At 45.9% G+C, this 15,343-nt stretch overlaps 1 protein-coding gene across 1 annotated transcript in view; it reads left to right on the top strand.

Moving 5' to 3' along the window:
- Positions 1-2,172: 2,172 nt before the first annotated feature.
- The window catches only part of LOC134983081 (zinc finger protein 615-like), a 145,005-nt gene continuing 131,834 nt past the window's right edge, over positions 2,173-15,343 (top strand). The window contains exons 1-7 of the mRNA XM_063948776.1: positions 2,173-2,286; positions 5,988-6,118; positions 6,453-6,644; positions 7,076-7,199; positions 7,850-7,947; positions 8,072-8,315; positions 10,033-11,008. Coding sequence (XP_063804846.1) covers positions 2,283-2,286; positions 5,988-6,118; positions 6,453-6,644; positions 7,076-7,199; positions 7,850-7,947; positions 8,072-8,315; positions 10,033-11,008 — 1,769 coding nt within the window. The 5' untranslated portion in view covers positions 2,173-2,282. The remainder of the gene's footprint in view (positions 2,287-5,987; positions 6,119-6,452; positions 6,645-7,075; positions 7,200-7,849; positions 7,948-8,071; positions 8,316-10,032; positions 11,009-15,343) is intronic.

The raw sequence follows: 15,343 nt of genomic DNA, 5'->3' as shown, positions 1-15,343 counted from the left end.
TTTTAGACAGGTCTTAATAACTGGACAATATCTTCAAGATGTAGTCTACTGGAGTCAACGGCCATGGTATGTTTCATCACCTGTATTTAGCCCCCTTCTTATGCATTCCAATTTTATCTGGCTTTGCAGCTGCTGCTTGACACTGAGCGCTGCTCCTCAGCTTTCTGTCACCTAGAATTCCTAAGTCTTTGTCTATCTCATACCGCCACAACTGCTTTCCATTTAATGTGTAAGTAGTAAAGATAGTAACCCGACATCATTCCGTAGCAAGTTACCATCTTGTTCTGCTAATGAGGCTGCAGAGTTTAATTTTTTTCAGCAAATATGGGAACCTTATTTCCTAGGTCATCTCCAAGGTCATAAAAAGAAACCAAAACTGAGGACTGGAGCAAGTAGTGATTCCTGCAGGACACCGCTAATGACATACGCCCAGTATTCAATACGTTACAGTTATAAGGACCCTTTGTCTCCTACCCATGTAAATACGTTTCCCAGTACACCCAACACTCTCATCTTATGTTACATAGGAACGGATTACTTCTGGAAAACCTGAATACCTGTTTATCGAAATAGACAGGATGTTACATATACACAGACACTCACCCATTTTCCTAAACACGCTTTCCCCTTCCAATGCACTGTCCAACCATGAATTCTCTTGGGCCAAGTCCCAGGAATAACCGCTATATCATAATTCCCATACAGCACTCATCCTAGCCAAACCATAGCATCTGTAGCCATACATTCCATGTTATTCCACACGTCCTTACTGCCTTATCTAACACCTCGCCCCACTCCTATCCCATTCCCTGTTACACTATACTGGCACACTGCTGGTATCTCCCCCCTCAGCCAGCCACTTACAGGTACTAACCTCTCTGGGCTTCTACTATCGGTCAGGAATCAGGATTTATTTTGGATAATACCACCAGAGGTCCTTGCATTCAGCACACAGGCAATCTACCTACAGTACCTCCAACTTTGTACGAACCATGACGCTGGGTCAATCCTAGCCACTTTCATCAATCTATGGACTTGGCCGCAGAAGCCAAACCCCCGCCCCCACCCCTTCATGGGGTGTAATAATCGTTAGTTACAAAGCAATGCTGAGGATTCAGGAGAGTCTGAGCATCAGGACAATTACACAGCAGAGCTCAGCTAGAGAGAAGATTTACAGGATCCCTAGACTATTATAATGGGTATTTCCCCATAGGAACCATGAGGTGACACACACTGCTCAGGGTTACAGAGGCAGAACACTGCGGTTCTGTTACACAATACAGCCAGGCACAGACAGTGCTGGTATAGGCGTCACCACCAGTCTCTGTAGTCACACACAGCGAGTATTCATGTGTGACAGTGACAACTTACTGGGCAGGACACGTCCTCTGGCAGCGCTACTGGTGTCATGCCCCAACCGGCGCTTCCTCAGGTTACCCCAGTTACCCACAAAGTGATTGGGGGACATGTACATGCGTGCTTAGCGGAGTAGTAACCAATCATTTCAGGAGCAAATGTATGATCATTCTATATCTCATAAATTATATTACAGGGGGCACACGGGTGGGAGAGTACACAGGAGAGCAGAAGGGATACAGACATACGGAGAGGGGAACAGGGCGCACAGGGAGGGGAGAGCACATAGGAGAGCAGTAGGATAAGTAACAGGACACAAGGGTCTGCTTCACCTGTATGACACCAACACGTATATTAAAATGACCCAATGGCAGAGGCCGCTACACATTTCTTATGATAACATGGCAGCAGGGTCTGCTGTACTGGCATTTTAAAGACACCAAAGTCTACTCCACTTGTATATAAAAAAAAAAAGACACAACAGCAGTATACTGTAATTATGTGACACTAGAGTCTGTACTGAAATTGTAGCGTCTACTTTCTCTTCGTGCAGAGGACCTTTCCCAATAGGACACCAAAGTCTGCTCCACCTGTAGTATATTAATAAAGAACACGAGTCCCATGTCAGTGTTCTCCCCCCGCATTTCAGTGACAGGACACAGGAGGCTCCTGCACAGTCATGTGACCGTAATAATAGGAGGAGAGGATCCTCATTAGCAGCTGCTGACTGCTGGCCCCGCCCACTCCGCGCTCACCAGCCAATAGCTAACCACTTCTACCTGTGGAACGCAGGGGGCGGGGTGGAGCGCGGCTGGAACGCACAAAGCCGGAAGTTTGTGGTCACATATGAACGAGTCGGGTGTGTGACAGCTGGCGGGTGAGAGGAACGGGAAGCAGCCGCTGCTGGCAGAGGGTATCAGTACGTAATGGGTCAGTCACTGTTATATAGCGGCATACAGCACGCAGGGGCTCCCACATAGCGGCTATAGCTGCCTATATACCCTCCAGTATACACTCATATATAGAGGCACAGGCGGCTCATATACACATACTTAGCGGCTATAGCTGCCTATATACCCTCCTGTATACACTCATATATAGAGGTACAGGCGTCTCTATACATATACACATACATAGCGGCTATATCTGCCTATATACCCTTCTGTATACACTCATATATAGAGGCACAGGTGTCTCTATACACATACACATACATAGAGGCTATATCTGCCTATATACCCTCCTGTATGCACTCATATATAGAGGCACAGGTGTCTCTATACATATACACATACATAGCGGCTATAGCTGCCTATATACCCTCCAGTATGCACTCATATATAGAGGCACAGGCGGCTCATATACACATACTTAGCGGCTATAGCTGCCTATATACCTCCTGTATACACTCATATATAGAGGTACAGGCGTCTCTATACATATACACATACATATCGGCTATATCTGCCTATATACCCTCCTGTATACACTCATATATAGAGGCACAGGTGTCTCTATACACATACACATACATAGAGGCTATATCTGCCTATATACCCTCCTGTATGCACTCATATATAGAGGCACAGGTGTCTCTATACATATACACATACATAGAGGCTATAGCTGCCTATATACCCTCCTGTATACACTCATATATAGAGGCACAGGCAGCTGTATACATATACACGTACATAGAGGCTATAGCTGCCTATATACCTCCTGTATACACTCGTATATAGAGGCACAGGCGTCACTATACATATAGGCTATAGCTGTATATATACCCTCCTGTATACATCCATATATAGAGACACAGACAGCCCAGGAGGTATACACATACATAGAGATATAGATATCTATGTTGACTTTTATATATTTATTTACAGTTTTATATATATATATATATATATATATATATATATATATATATATATAGTGCATGCATATTCCGCAGCTCCTTTACAGAGAATATTTGGTCATTCACATCAGTCCCTGCCTCAGTGGTGCCAACAGTTTGTATTCCGTATCACATATACACGCACGTATTCACACCACCAGTGTTAATTTTTGTTGGGAGACAATTAAACTACCAGTATATTTTTGGTTTGTGGAAGGAAATCCATGCAAGTACGGGGAGAATATATGAACTCCACACAGATATGGCCATGGTGGGAATAAAATCCATGACCTCAGTGCTGTGAGGCAGGAATGCTAACTATTACAGCATCTGTGCTGCTATTACACTGCCACTAGATAGATGCATAGATAGGTCTATTGACCTATACGTACATAAGGACTTCAGATATGTCTAATTATTCATAGAGGCATAAACAGCTTTATACACTATGTAGACAAATGTGATTGGACACCCCAACCCCCCTGTGTAAGTGAAGTGGTGTGCTCCTGCAGCAGACATGTTCATGAAGGTATAAAACCGGTATAGGGGCAATGATTAGATCATTTGGTTACAAAATGTCTTGCCAGAAAGAGCCAACCGAGTTTGAAATGGGGATCATCGTAGGCTACGCAATGTCATGTAGGGTGATGCAGGAATGGTATACAGAAAGTTCTGTTACCCAGATGGATGGGCCAGCTCAGAGTCCAGATCTTAACCCCATTGAGAACCTCTTGGCCGAATTGGAGCAACGGGTGCGATGTAGACTGACTCAATCTTTAGAGTCACAGTTGGTCATTGTACTTAGTGTTCCTGCTAGGATGTGGGCAGCGCGTAGGGAAGCGAGGGTGAGTATGGTCGCACCCGGCCAAAAAGGTGCGCGGTTGGCCGGGGAGGGTGGCACTGCTCCACTGGCGTCACTACTGGGAACGGTGCGACCCGGTCAGCACCAAAGTGGGGACATACCCAGCCGTTGGCATCACTAATAGGGGCATGCCCTCAACTTACATAGGTGCTGGGCTACACCCAAGCTCTTCCTTTAATGTGAATGTATGCTGCGCGCATGCGCACTGCCTCTGTTCACGCGGCGGCACGGCAACGTGAAGGCTGTTTTATTAGGGCGATGGTAAAAGAGCACGGCACATTTTGCCTTTAAAAATCAGGTAGGGTGCGGTACCTTGCTAAAACAGCCTGGCCTGAACGCTACCTAAGGTGGAATGACAAAAAAACGCCTGCTGGTGTCCAGGAACTTGTGGCCAGTTTGTCAAGAAGGGTGTCTGCAGTAATCACTGCACGGGGTGGACCTACACAGTACTGACGTCAATAATATCTCATTGATCTGTTTGCTGTCAGTGTCCATTCACTTTTGTCAAGACCTATATAGACTCATGGAGACGTACACAACACTACAGATACATATATGGAGATGGAGATAAAGACTTTATATCCCTTTTCCGCCAACTTGAAATTCCAGGGTGTTTGCACATGAATGCTTACCAACCCACGATTGTTGTCAGTGGAAATGACTCAACCTGGGTCCAGTCACCTAGGAATCCTTCCTGAGTACCGAGCAGATTGTACACTGGAAGGTCCCAGGGAATTGCAGTCTCCAATCCGAGACCCGTTTACAGCGTGGTGATTGGCTCACATTGGAACCGTATCTGTGAAAGCGGTCAGCGGTGAGGGAGAGGTAACAGCCTCCCCATACGGTCTGGGTTGGTCTGATTTTTGTTTCACATCCCCACTTCATACGGTGAGGCTGTAATCTCTCCCCACCCTTCCGCCATTCTCCTATGATTTGGTGTTTCTGGTGTGTGGAGATAATGTTACCTCCTAGCACTGTACCTGTGTGTAGTGTGAAAGGTACTGACCCCGGAATGTCAGACCTGGGATGTTGATAGAAAAGCGGTATTAGTTACATAGAGAGGTAGATACCTCCATGGTGATAGACACACAGGTAACTATATAGAGAGTCTTAGATACATAGCTAATAATGATGCCAATTAATCTGAAGCGTTCATCAGTGACACGTCCTCTACATGTTATTATATTCCACCCCATGTGTGTGACATTATCTCACTATAGATATCGCTGACGGCTGACCCTTGCTCGGCGTGTTGTAAATGGAAATGTATTCTTTATCTGACTTAAAGCAATCAAAGCATGGGGGGGAGATGTATCAAGGAGTGCAAAGAGTAAACAAGTGGAGATGTTGCCTATAGCAACCAATCCCCCCCACCCGTCTTTGTAGTTTTCAATAAAATAAAATATTTTTCTTAATTATGTCGATTTTAGGCCTCTACATCTTGAAATTAAATGTAATGTATGTATGCTACAAAGTAGCAGCGTAACCATAAGTGTGTACTACCCCAGACTCTCCTCCCAGCTAGCCCTTCTGTCCTACGCGTTTCACAGATGCTTCCTCAGGGATCTTTCTCTTCATTTCTTTCCTAGAACATTTTGTATAAAATGTGAAGCTGTCTCTGTATCTCATGACCACCTTGCTATTAGGGTGTGATTCCTCAATCTCTGTAAAGGTTTATTTCACATTATATACTTAAAAGACTTTTATGATTTTGTCCTGCCTATTCTTTCTATATAGTGTGTACACACACTGCCTATATGCTGGGCAGTCATATACATTAGAATGGATTTAGGCGCCTAATACACAGGCCACATACATACAAAGGAGACTGCTGCTTTCTAAATATATATATTATGTTCTGTTCTACAGAGGACATCTCGGGTCAGCCACCAGAACCTGATCACTTTCTCAGAGTATTCAAGATGAAAAAGGACGGAAGACACATAACTGAGAACATCTTAGATCTCACCCTGGAGATCATCTACCTGCTGACTGGGGAGGTGAGGGTGACTGGGAGTTTCACAGTGACATCACTCTTATCTCTATTACTAACACAGGGACCTGACTGGGGAGGTGAGGAAGTCTGGGAGTGTCACAGTGATATCACTCTTACCTCTATTACTAACACAGGGACCTGACTGGGGAGGTGAGGAAGTCTGGGAGTGTCACAGTGATATCACTCTTATCTCTATTACTAACACAGGGGCCTGACTGGAGAGGTAACGGGTTTTGGGAGTGTTACAGCTACATCACTACTACTAACACAGAGGCCTATTGGGAAAGGTGAGCATTTTTGGGACTGTATACAATAGTTGTGTCTTTCTCAATACACAGACTTATACAATGGTGAATAAAACATCAAGTGAGTGTGTGACACCCAGAGGCCACCCCCGTGTATTAGATCTACAGACCAGGACTCAGATCCCCATCCCGGTGCCTCCATCTCACTCACTGGTACATGAGAAATACAATGAGCAGAAGATCCTGGAACTCGCCAACAAGATCATTCAGCTGCTGACTGGAGAGGTGACTACTGGGAATGGGACATTATATAGTAACACCAGGGGATGTGTCTGGGTGATGACTGGAGAGGTGACTGCTGGGAATGGGACATTATACAGCAACATCGGGGGATGTGACCTGAGAGGTGACTGCTGGGAATGGGACATTATACAGTAACACCAGGGGATGTGACTGGAGAGGTGACTGCTGGGATTGGGACATTTTACAGTAACACCGGGGGATGTGACTGGAGAGGTGACTGCTGGGATTGGGACATTTTACAGTAACACCGGGGGATGTGACTGGAGAGGTGACTGCTGGGATTGGGACATTTTACAGTAACACCAGGGGATGTGTCTGGGTGATGACTGGAGAGGTGACTGCTTGGATTGGGGCATTATACAGTAACACCAGGGGATGTGTCTGGGTGATGACTGTATCATTGTGTGTGTCAGGTTCCTATAAGATGTGAGGATTTCACTGTCTATTTCTCTATGGAGGAGTGGGAGTATATAGAGCAACACAGGGGTCTGTACAAGGACGTGATGATGGAGAATCACCGGCCACTCACATCACTGGGTAAGAGGAGACTTTGTGTTGTTACCTGCTCTTGCCAGGTCACCCCAACAACTGTACAACCCTTCCCCTTAGTATGTAAGACATGGCCTTCTTTCCTCTATGTCTCTCCCTTGCACTGTCCATGACATCGGTGCCACCTATCTCTGGTTCCTCCTCAGTGACTGATACTGAGTGTTGGTACATATGCTGGGTACAGGATCACTGAGAGCTGCATCACCTTCCCTTCCCTGCCACTCACCTCCACTTACAGCTACTGCGTGTTGTCCTTATGGTCTGTGGTTTTACTATTGTGACCTTACGTATGTTGTATAATGTTACATAGTGATGTTTACACCTTGTACGGTGTTGCAAACACTCGTTAGATGCCTTAATTGCAAAGCAGAGAGTATGACCTACTTTCCACCTAGCTACACATCATATGATAATCCCATATATCAGAGGTTCTCCTCGAGGCATCCCAAGGGTCCAGGTTTAAGTTTATCTATGCTTAGCCACAAGTGACTTAATTAGCACCTCAGTCAATTTAATATAACCATCTGTGCTGAGCCATGGATATACCTAAAACCTGGACTGTTGGGGTGCCTTGAGGTCCGCGTTTGAGAACCTCTGGCATATATACTATGGATTAATTCACTGTGTGTCTCCTACAGATGGAGCCAGTAACAGGAATACCCCAGAGAGGTGTCTCCGTCCTCTTTATTCCCAGGATCATACAGAGGAGAGTCACAGTGTCCCACAGGAGGATCAGGTAGGTGTATCTGAGGGTCATGCCAATTATCAAAACTTCTGAGGATGTAATGACTTGTAAGGAAGTTGTACATGTCTGAGACAGATCTTCTCATTCACTCTCAGTGTGTGTTATGGCTACTTAGGGTGAAGACCGGATTAATATTAAAACAGAAGCTATACAGGGAGAAGAGACGTATGTGATGATAGATCAGCAGTGTAAGGAGGAGGAAGAGGAGACGTATGTGAGGAGTAATCAGCTGTGTAAGGAGGAGGAAGAGGAGACGTATGTGAGGAGTAATCAGCTGTGTAAGGAGGAGGAAGAGGAGACGTATGTGAGGAGTAATCAGCTGTGTAAGGAGGAGGAAATCCCTACAGATATCAGCACAGGTGAGTAGTACTAATTAAGTACGGAACAGTGTCACATACTGTATTATGATACTGGGGTGCCACTAGCGCGAACATAAAGGGACACTGGAGTATTATTGCCTGCTCAGGACTGAGTTTTGTACATTTTACATAGACACTATATAATTTACGTTTTGCAGATACTATTATGCTGGCACTCCGCATAGACATTATATACGTTTTGCAGGCTGTATTATTCTTGCACTCTGCATAGACATTTGTAAAGAAACCAGAATTATGTAGGAGCCTAAAGTTACAATGCATTATTCCTAGACTTGCCATACTGTCCCTTTAACCTGGGACACTCATGAACTACACAGGTTCTGTGGCTGGCTGACTACAAGCCTGCATTTCAGCTGGTTTTAACCAACCACAGAACCTGTGAAATTCATGAGTTTCCCGGTTTAAAGGGATAGTATGGTACGCTTTCTTATTCCAAACCCTACCTGGACGTTACATTTTAGCCCTGTGTTATTTTAGTGCTTCATACCCAGGTGATTGTGTTGTATTTACATTTATGGTTATGTGTTGCGTTGTAACATTATTTGCTAGATTGTCACAGCGCATGAGATCCCGGCACTTACTTACCGGGTCCGGCGCCGCTGGTCTGCAGAGACTGCTACGAGGCAGCGGGGGCGGTTATTCCCCGGCGCCCGCTGTTGTGATTCTGTCAGCCGGCAGCTGCTGCAGGGCTGCCTTTGTCTCTCCCCCTCCCTGAGTCCTGTGTGTCCACACAAATATTACATTTAAAGCGCCAGTTGCACCTAGAGGAAGAAGTGACACTTGGTATCAAATTTAGTATCTACATTTAAAAGGAAGGCCAGAGGACTGTTCCTGTGCCAGGTGAATAGGATCATACCTTGCTGCAACTTTCCTGACCCTTTTGTTATTTGCTATCTGTCCCTGACTTCAGCTATTCCTCCCGATCCTTTGGTACTGCGTTAGTGATTCCGCCTTCTCCCTGGTACTTTGCCATTCATTTGGTCCTGACTCGGCTTGTCAACTGTGCACTTCCATCTTCACTCCTGAGCACGCCAGTGTCTGTACAAGGGAACCTGGCAGAGGGCCGCGACCTGCGTGTTGGGTGCATCTAAGTCGATATCTCCTAGTGGGAGTCCCTGTTAACCTACCACCGCCCTCGAGTGCTCTGAAAGCCTCTATTTTCACATTATATACGGAGAATTATACACGTGTTGCGTTCTGCATGATCTGGACATTCCACATACTGTGCAATAAGATACATTTGTTATATTTTTAGACAGTGTCTATATCCAGCCTGAGCTGTATCTTACGCATGATGATGTGTGACATTTAAAATCCGTGCATAGCGGAACTGACATCTGTGGTTATAATTAAATGAATTGACTGTTTATTCCAATGTATTGGCAGGTTTGACAGATTTTACTAATATTATAACTAGCTGCATTTATTGGCAACAGTAATATTTTCAAGTTGACACATAGGGTACACATGTATATAGCAATACATTTTATCTAACCTATTCAATATCATGGTTACTAAGCAACGGCACACTCCTTTACATCTTTTTTATCCAAAAGGGGGGTGAGCACTTTCCATTGCACAGCACAGTCAAATACCTTTATTACAAATCCCCCCTCCCCCACATTGTGTTAACTTTTATTCCAATGTAAATTTTAAGAATTTTTTTTTCTTTTTCAAAAGATATGTTTATTTCCAGCAGATGGATGCAGAGGCAGGAATACCTCAGAGGGACGTCTCCTTTTGTCATCAGATTATAAAATAGAAGATAACATCGTACAAGATTCTCCAGGAGAAAACCCTGTTAGACAAAATATACATCCAGTGTTGGACAGGGAAGATACGTCATCTGATCCCTCTAATCATAAAGATTGTTCTGCTGATACGTTAGATGATATTATACATAGAACAAGCCCTACAGGTGCTAAAATGTTTCCCTGTTCTGAGTGCGGTAAATGTTTCTTACATCGTTCAGTCTTTGTTATACATCTGAGAACTCACACAGGTGAGAAACCATTTGCATGTACTGAATGTGGGAAATGTTTTGCACAGAAATACACTCTCGTTACACATCAGAGAAATCACACGGGTGAGAAGGCATTTTCCTGCTCTGAGTGTGGGAAATGGTTTACACGGAAATCAAAACTTGTTATACATCAGAGGAGTCACACAGGTGTGAAGCCAATTTCATGTTCCAACTGTGGCAAATGTTTTACAGATAAATCAAAACTTGTTATACATCAGAGATCTCATACAGGTGAGAAGCCATTTTCATGTTCTGACTGTGGGAAATGTTTTACAGAGAAATCAAAACTTGTTAAACATCAGAGAACTCACACAGGTGCAAAACCATTTTCATGTGCTACGTGTGGGAAACATTTTACAGCGACATCATCTCTTGTAAGACATCAGAGAATCCACACAGGGGAGAGGCTGTTTCCATGTTCTGAGTGTGGAAAATGTTTTACCGTTAAATCAAATCTTGCTAAACATCAGAGAAGTCACACAGGTGTGAAACCATTTTCATGCTCTGAGTGTGGGAAGTATTTTACAGAGAAATCTGTTCTTGTCAGACATCAGAGAACTCACACAGGTGAGAAGCCATTTTCATGTTCTGAGTGTGGGAAATGTTTTACATATAAATCAGATCTTGTCAGACATCAGAAAACTCACAGGTGAGAAGCATGTTTCCATGTTCTGAGTGTGGTAAATGTTTTACGCTAAAAACAACCATTGTTGTACCTTAGAAAATTTAAACAGGAATAAAAATGACATTGCCATGAGGTGATAAACAAAGTAAGGTTGCAGCAATAATCTAAATTTCTCTTACGTCCTAGAGGATGCTGGGGACTCCGTAAGGACCATGGGGAATAGACGGGCTCCGCAGGAGACATGGGCACTTTAAGAAAGTCTTTAAATCTGGGTGTGCACTGGCTCCTCCCTCTATGCCCCTCCTCCAGACCTCAGTTTAATACTGTGCCCAGTGGAGACTGGGTGCTTTTCAGTGAGCTCTCCTGAGCTTGCTAACAGAAAGTATTTTGTTAGTTTTTTTATTTTCAGGGAGCCTTCTGGCAACAGGCTCCCTGCATCGAGGGACTGAGGGGAGAGAAGCAGCCCTACTTATGTGAGTTGCAAGGTCCTGTTTCTTAGGCTACTGGACACCATTAGCTCCAGAGGGACTGGTACGCAGGATCTCACCCTCGCCGTCCATCCCGGAGCCACGCCGCCGTCCCGGAGCCGCGCCGCCGTCCCCCTCGCAGTGCCGGAAGATTGAAGCCGGGTGAGTATGAGAAGAAAAGAAGACTTCACAGGCGGCAGAAGACTTCACTGTTCTTCACTGAGGTAATGCACAGCACTGCAGCTATGCGCCTTTGCTCCCATACACCTCACATACTCCGGTCACTGTACGGGTGCAGGGCGCAGGGGGGGGGGGCGCCCTGGGCAGCAATTTAAACCTTGTTTGGCAAAAATAAACATATATACAGCTGGGCACTGTATATATGTATGAGCCCCCGCCAAGTTTACAGTTTTAGCGGGACAGAAGCCCGCCGCCGAGGGGGCGGAGCTTTTCCCTCAGCACTCACCAGCGCCATTTTTTCTCCACAGCACTGCTGAGAGGAAGCTCCCCGGACTCTCCCCTGCTTACATGGTAGACAAGAGGGTTGGAAAGAGAGGGGGGACACATAATTCGGCGCAATTACATACTACAGCGCTACTAGGTAAACATTAAATTACTGTGTGATTCCTGGGATATATATAGCGCTGGGGTGTGTGCTGGCATACTCTCTGTCTATCCAAAGGGCCTTGTGGGGGAACTGTCTCCAGAAAGAGCATTCCCCGTGTGTGTGTGTGATGTGTCGGTACGCGTGTGTCGACATGTCTGAGGGAGAAGGCTATATTAGAGATGAGCGGAAGCAAATGAATGTGGTGTCTCCGCCGACACCTGACTTGCTGGATATGTGGAATGTTTTAAATGCTAGTGTAAACTCATTGCACAAAAGATTAGACAAAGCTGAAGCTTTGAGACAGTCAGGGCCTCAGCCCATGCCCGATCCTATGTCACAGGGACCGTCTGGGTCCCAAAAGCGCCCACTATCCCAAATAGTTGACACAGATACCGACACGAATTCTGACTCCAGTGTGGATTACGATACAAAGTTACAGCCAAAATTGGCTAAAACCATTCGATATATGATTATGGCAATAAAAGATGTTTTGCACATCACAGAGGAACCCCCTGTCCCTCACAAGAGGGTGTATATGTATAAGGGAAAGAAACCTGAGGTAACCTTTCCCCTCTCACACGAGCTGAATGAGTTATGTGAAAAAGCTTGGGAATCTCCAGATAAAAGACTGCAGATTTCCAAAAGGATTCTTATGGCGTATCCTTTCCCGCCAACGAATAGGTTACGCTGGGAATCATCCCCTAGGGTGGACAAAGCATTAACACGTTTATCCAAAAAGGTAGCCCTGCCGTCCCAGATCGCAAGCAGGAGGTTACCCTGAAGTCCATTTATACACATTCAGGTACCTTACTCAGATCGGCAATTGCGTCGGCCTGGGTGTGTAGTGCTGTAGCTGCATGGACGGATACCTTATCAGAGGAGCTTGATACCCTAGATAAGGATACTATTTTATTGACCCTAGGGCATATGAAAGATGCTGTCCTGTATATGAGATATGCTCAAAGAGACATTAGTCTTCTGGGATCTAGAATAAACGCTATGTAGACTTCTGCCAGAAGAGTCCTATGGACACGGCAATGGACAGGTGATGCCGACTCAAAAAGGCATATGGAGTACCTTACAGGGGTGAGGAATTGTTGAAAGTCTCTCGGACCTAGTCTTCACAGCTAATGCTGGAAAATCTATTTTTTTGCCTTATATTCCCTCATTGCCTAAGAGAGCACCGCATTATCAAATACAGTCCTTTCGATCACAAAGAAACAAGAAAGTGCGAGGTGCGTCCTTTCTTGCCAGAGGTAGAGGCAGAGGGAAGAAGCTGCACAACACAGCTAGTTCCCAGGAACAGAAGACCTCCCCGGCCTCTACAAAATCCACCGCATGACGCTGTGGCTCCACTGGTGGAGTCCGCCCCAGTGGGGGCACGTCTTCGGGCTTTCAGCCACATCTGGGTTCACTCCCAGGTGGATCCCTGGGCGATAGAAATTGTTTCTCAGGGTTACAAGCTGGAATTCGAGGACGTGCCTCCTCGCCGATTTTTTAAATCGGCCCTACCAACTTCTCCTTAGGAAAGGGAGATAGTATTACAGGCAATACAAAAATTGTATCTTCAACAGGTGGTGGTCAAGGTTCCCCTCCTTCAACAGGGAAGGGGATATTACTCGACCCTATTTGTAGTCCCAAAACCGGACGGTTCGGTCAGACCCATATTAAATTTAAAATCCCTGAACCTATACTTGAAAAGGTTCAAGTTCAAGATGAAATCGCTAAGAGCGGTCATCGCAAGCCTGGAAGGGGGGGATTTTATGGTGTCTCTGGACATAAAGGATGCATACCTTCATGTCCCCATTTATCCACCTCATCAGGCCTACCTCAGATTTGCGGTACAGGATTGTCATTACCAATTTCAGACGTTGCCGTTTGGTCTCTCCACGGCCCGAGGGTTTTCACCAAGGTAATGGCGGAAATGATGGTGCTCCTGCGGAAGCAAGGTGTCACAATTATCCCGTACTTGGACGATCTCTTCATAAAAGCGAGATCAAGACAGCTGTTGCTGAACAGCGTATCACTTTCACTGGAAGTGTTACAGCAACACGGTTGGATTCTCAATATTCCAAAGTCGCAGTTGGTTCCTACGACTCGTCTGCCTTTCTTGGGCATGATTCTGGACACGGACCAGAAGAGGGTTTATCTCCCGATAGAAAAGGCCCAGGAACTCATGAATCTGGTCAGGAACCTATTGAAACCAAAACAGGTGTCAATGCATCACTGCACTCGAGTCCTGGGAAAGATGGTGGCATCATACAAGGCCATTCCCTTTGGCAGTTTCCATGCGAGGACTTTCCAATGGGACCTACTGGACAAGTGGTCTGGGTCACATCTACAGATGCATCGGTTGATCACTCTGTCCCTCAGGGCCAGGGTGTCACTACTGTGGTGGCTGCAGAGTGCTCACCTTCTTGAGGGTCGCACATTCGGCATTCAGGACTGGATCCTGGTGACCACGGATGCAAGTCTCCGAGGTTGGGGAGCAGTCACACAGGGAAGAAATTTCCAAGGTGTTTGGTCAAGTCAAGAGACTTGTCTTCACATCAACATCCTGGAACTAAGGGCCATATACAACGCCCTACGTCAAGCGCAGACCTTACTTCGCAACCAACCGGTTCTGATTCAGTCAGACAACGTCACCGCAGTGGCTCATGTAAACCGCCAAGGCAGCACAAGGAGCAGAGTGGCGATGGCGGAAGCCACCAGAATTCTTCGTTGGGCGGAGAATCATGTAAGCGCACTGTCAGCAGTGTTCATTCCAGGAGTAGACAATTGGGAAGCAGACTTCCTAAGCAGACATGACCTACATCCGGGAGAGTGGGGTCTTCATCAAGAAGTCTTCGCACAGATTGCGAGTCGGTGGGAACTGCCACAGATAGACATGATGGCGTCCCGCCTGAACAAAAAGCTACAGAGGTATTGCGCCAGGTCAAGAGACCCTCAGGCAGTAGCTGTAGATGCCCTAGTGACACCGTGGGTGTTCCAGTCGGTCTATGTATTTCCTCCTCTTCCTCTCATACCCAAGGTGTTGAGGTTAATAAGAAAAAGAGGTGTGAGAACAATCCTCATTGTTCCAGATTGGCCACGAAGGACCTGGTACCCGGATCTGCAGGAAATGCTCACAGAAGATCCGTGGCCTCTTCCTCTAAGGCAGGACCTGTTGCAACAGGGGCCCTGTCTGTTCCAAGACTTACCGCGGCTACGTTTGACGGCATGGCTGTTGAACGCCGGATCCTAGCAGAGAAAGGCATTCCGGTGGAGGTCATCCCTACGCTATTA

This window comes from Pseudophryne corroboree, assembly GCF_028390025.1.
Source record: "Pseudophryne corroboree isolate aPseCor3 chromosome 3 unlocalized genomic scaffold, aPseCor3.hap2 SUPER_3_unloc_1, whole genome shotgun sequence".
Lineage (NCBI taxonomy): Eukaryota > Metazoa > Chordata > Amphibia > Anura > Myobatrachidae > Pseudophryne > Pseudophryne corroboree.
The sequence above is the reverse complement of the archived record's forward strand: the minus strand, read 5'-3'. Positions and strand labels throughout refer to the sequence as shown.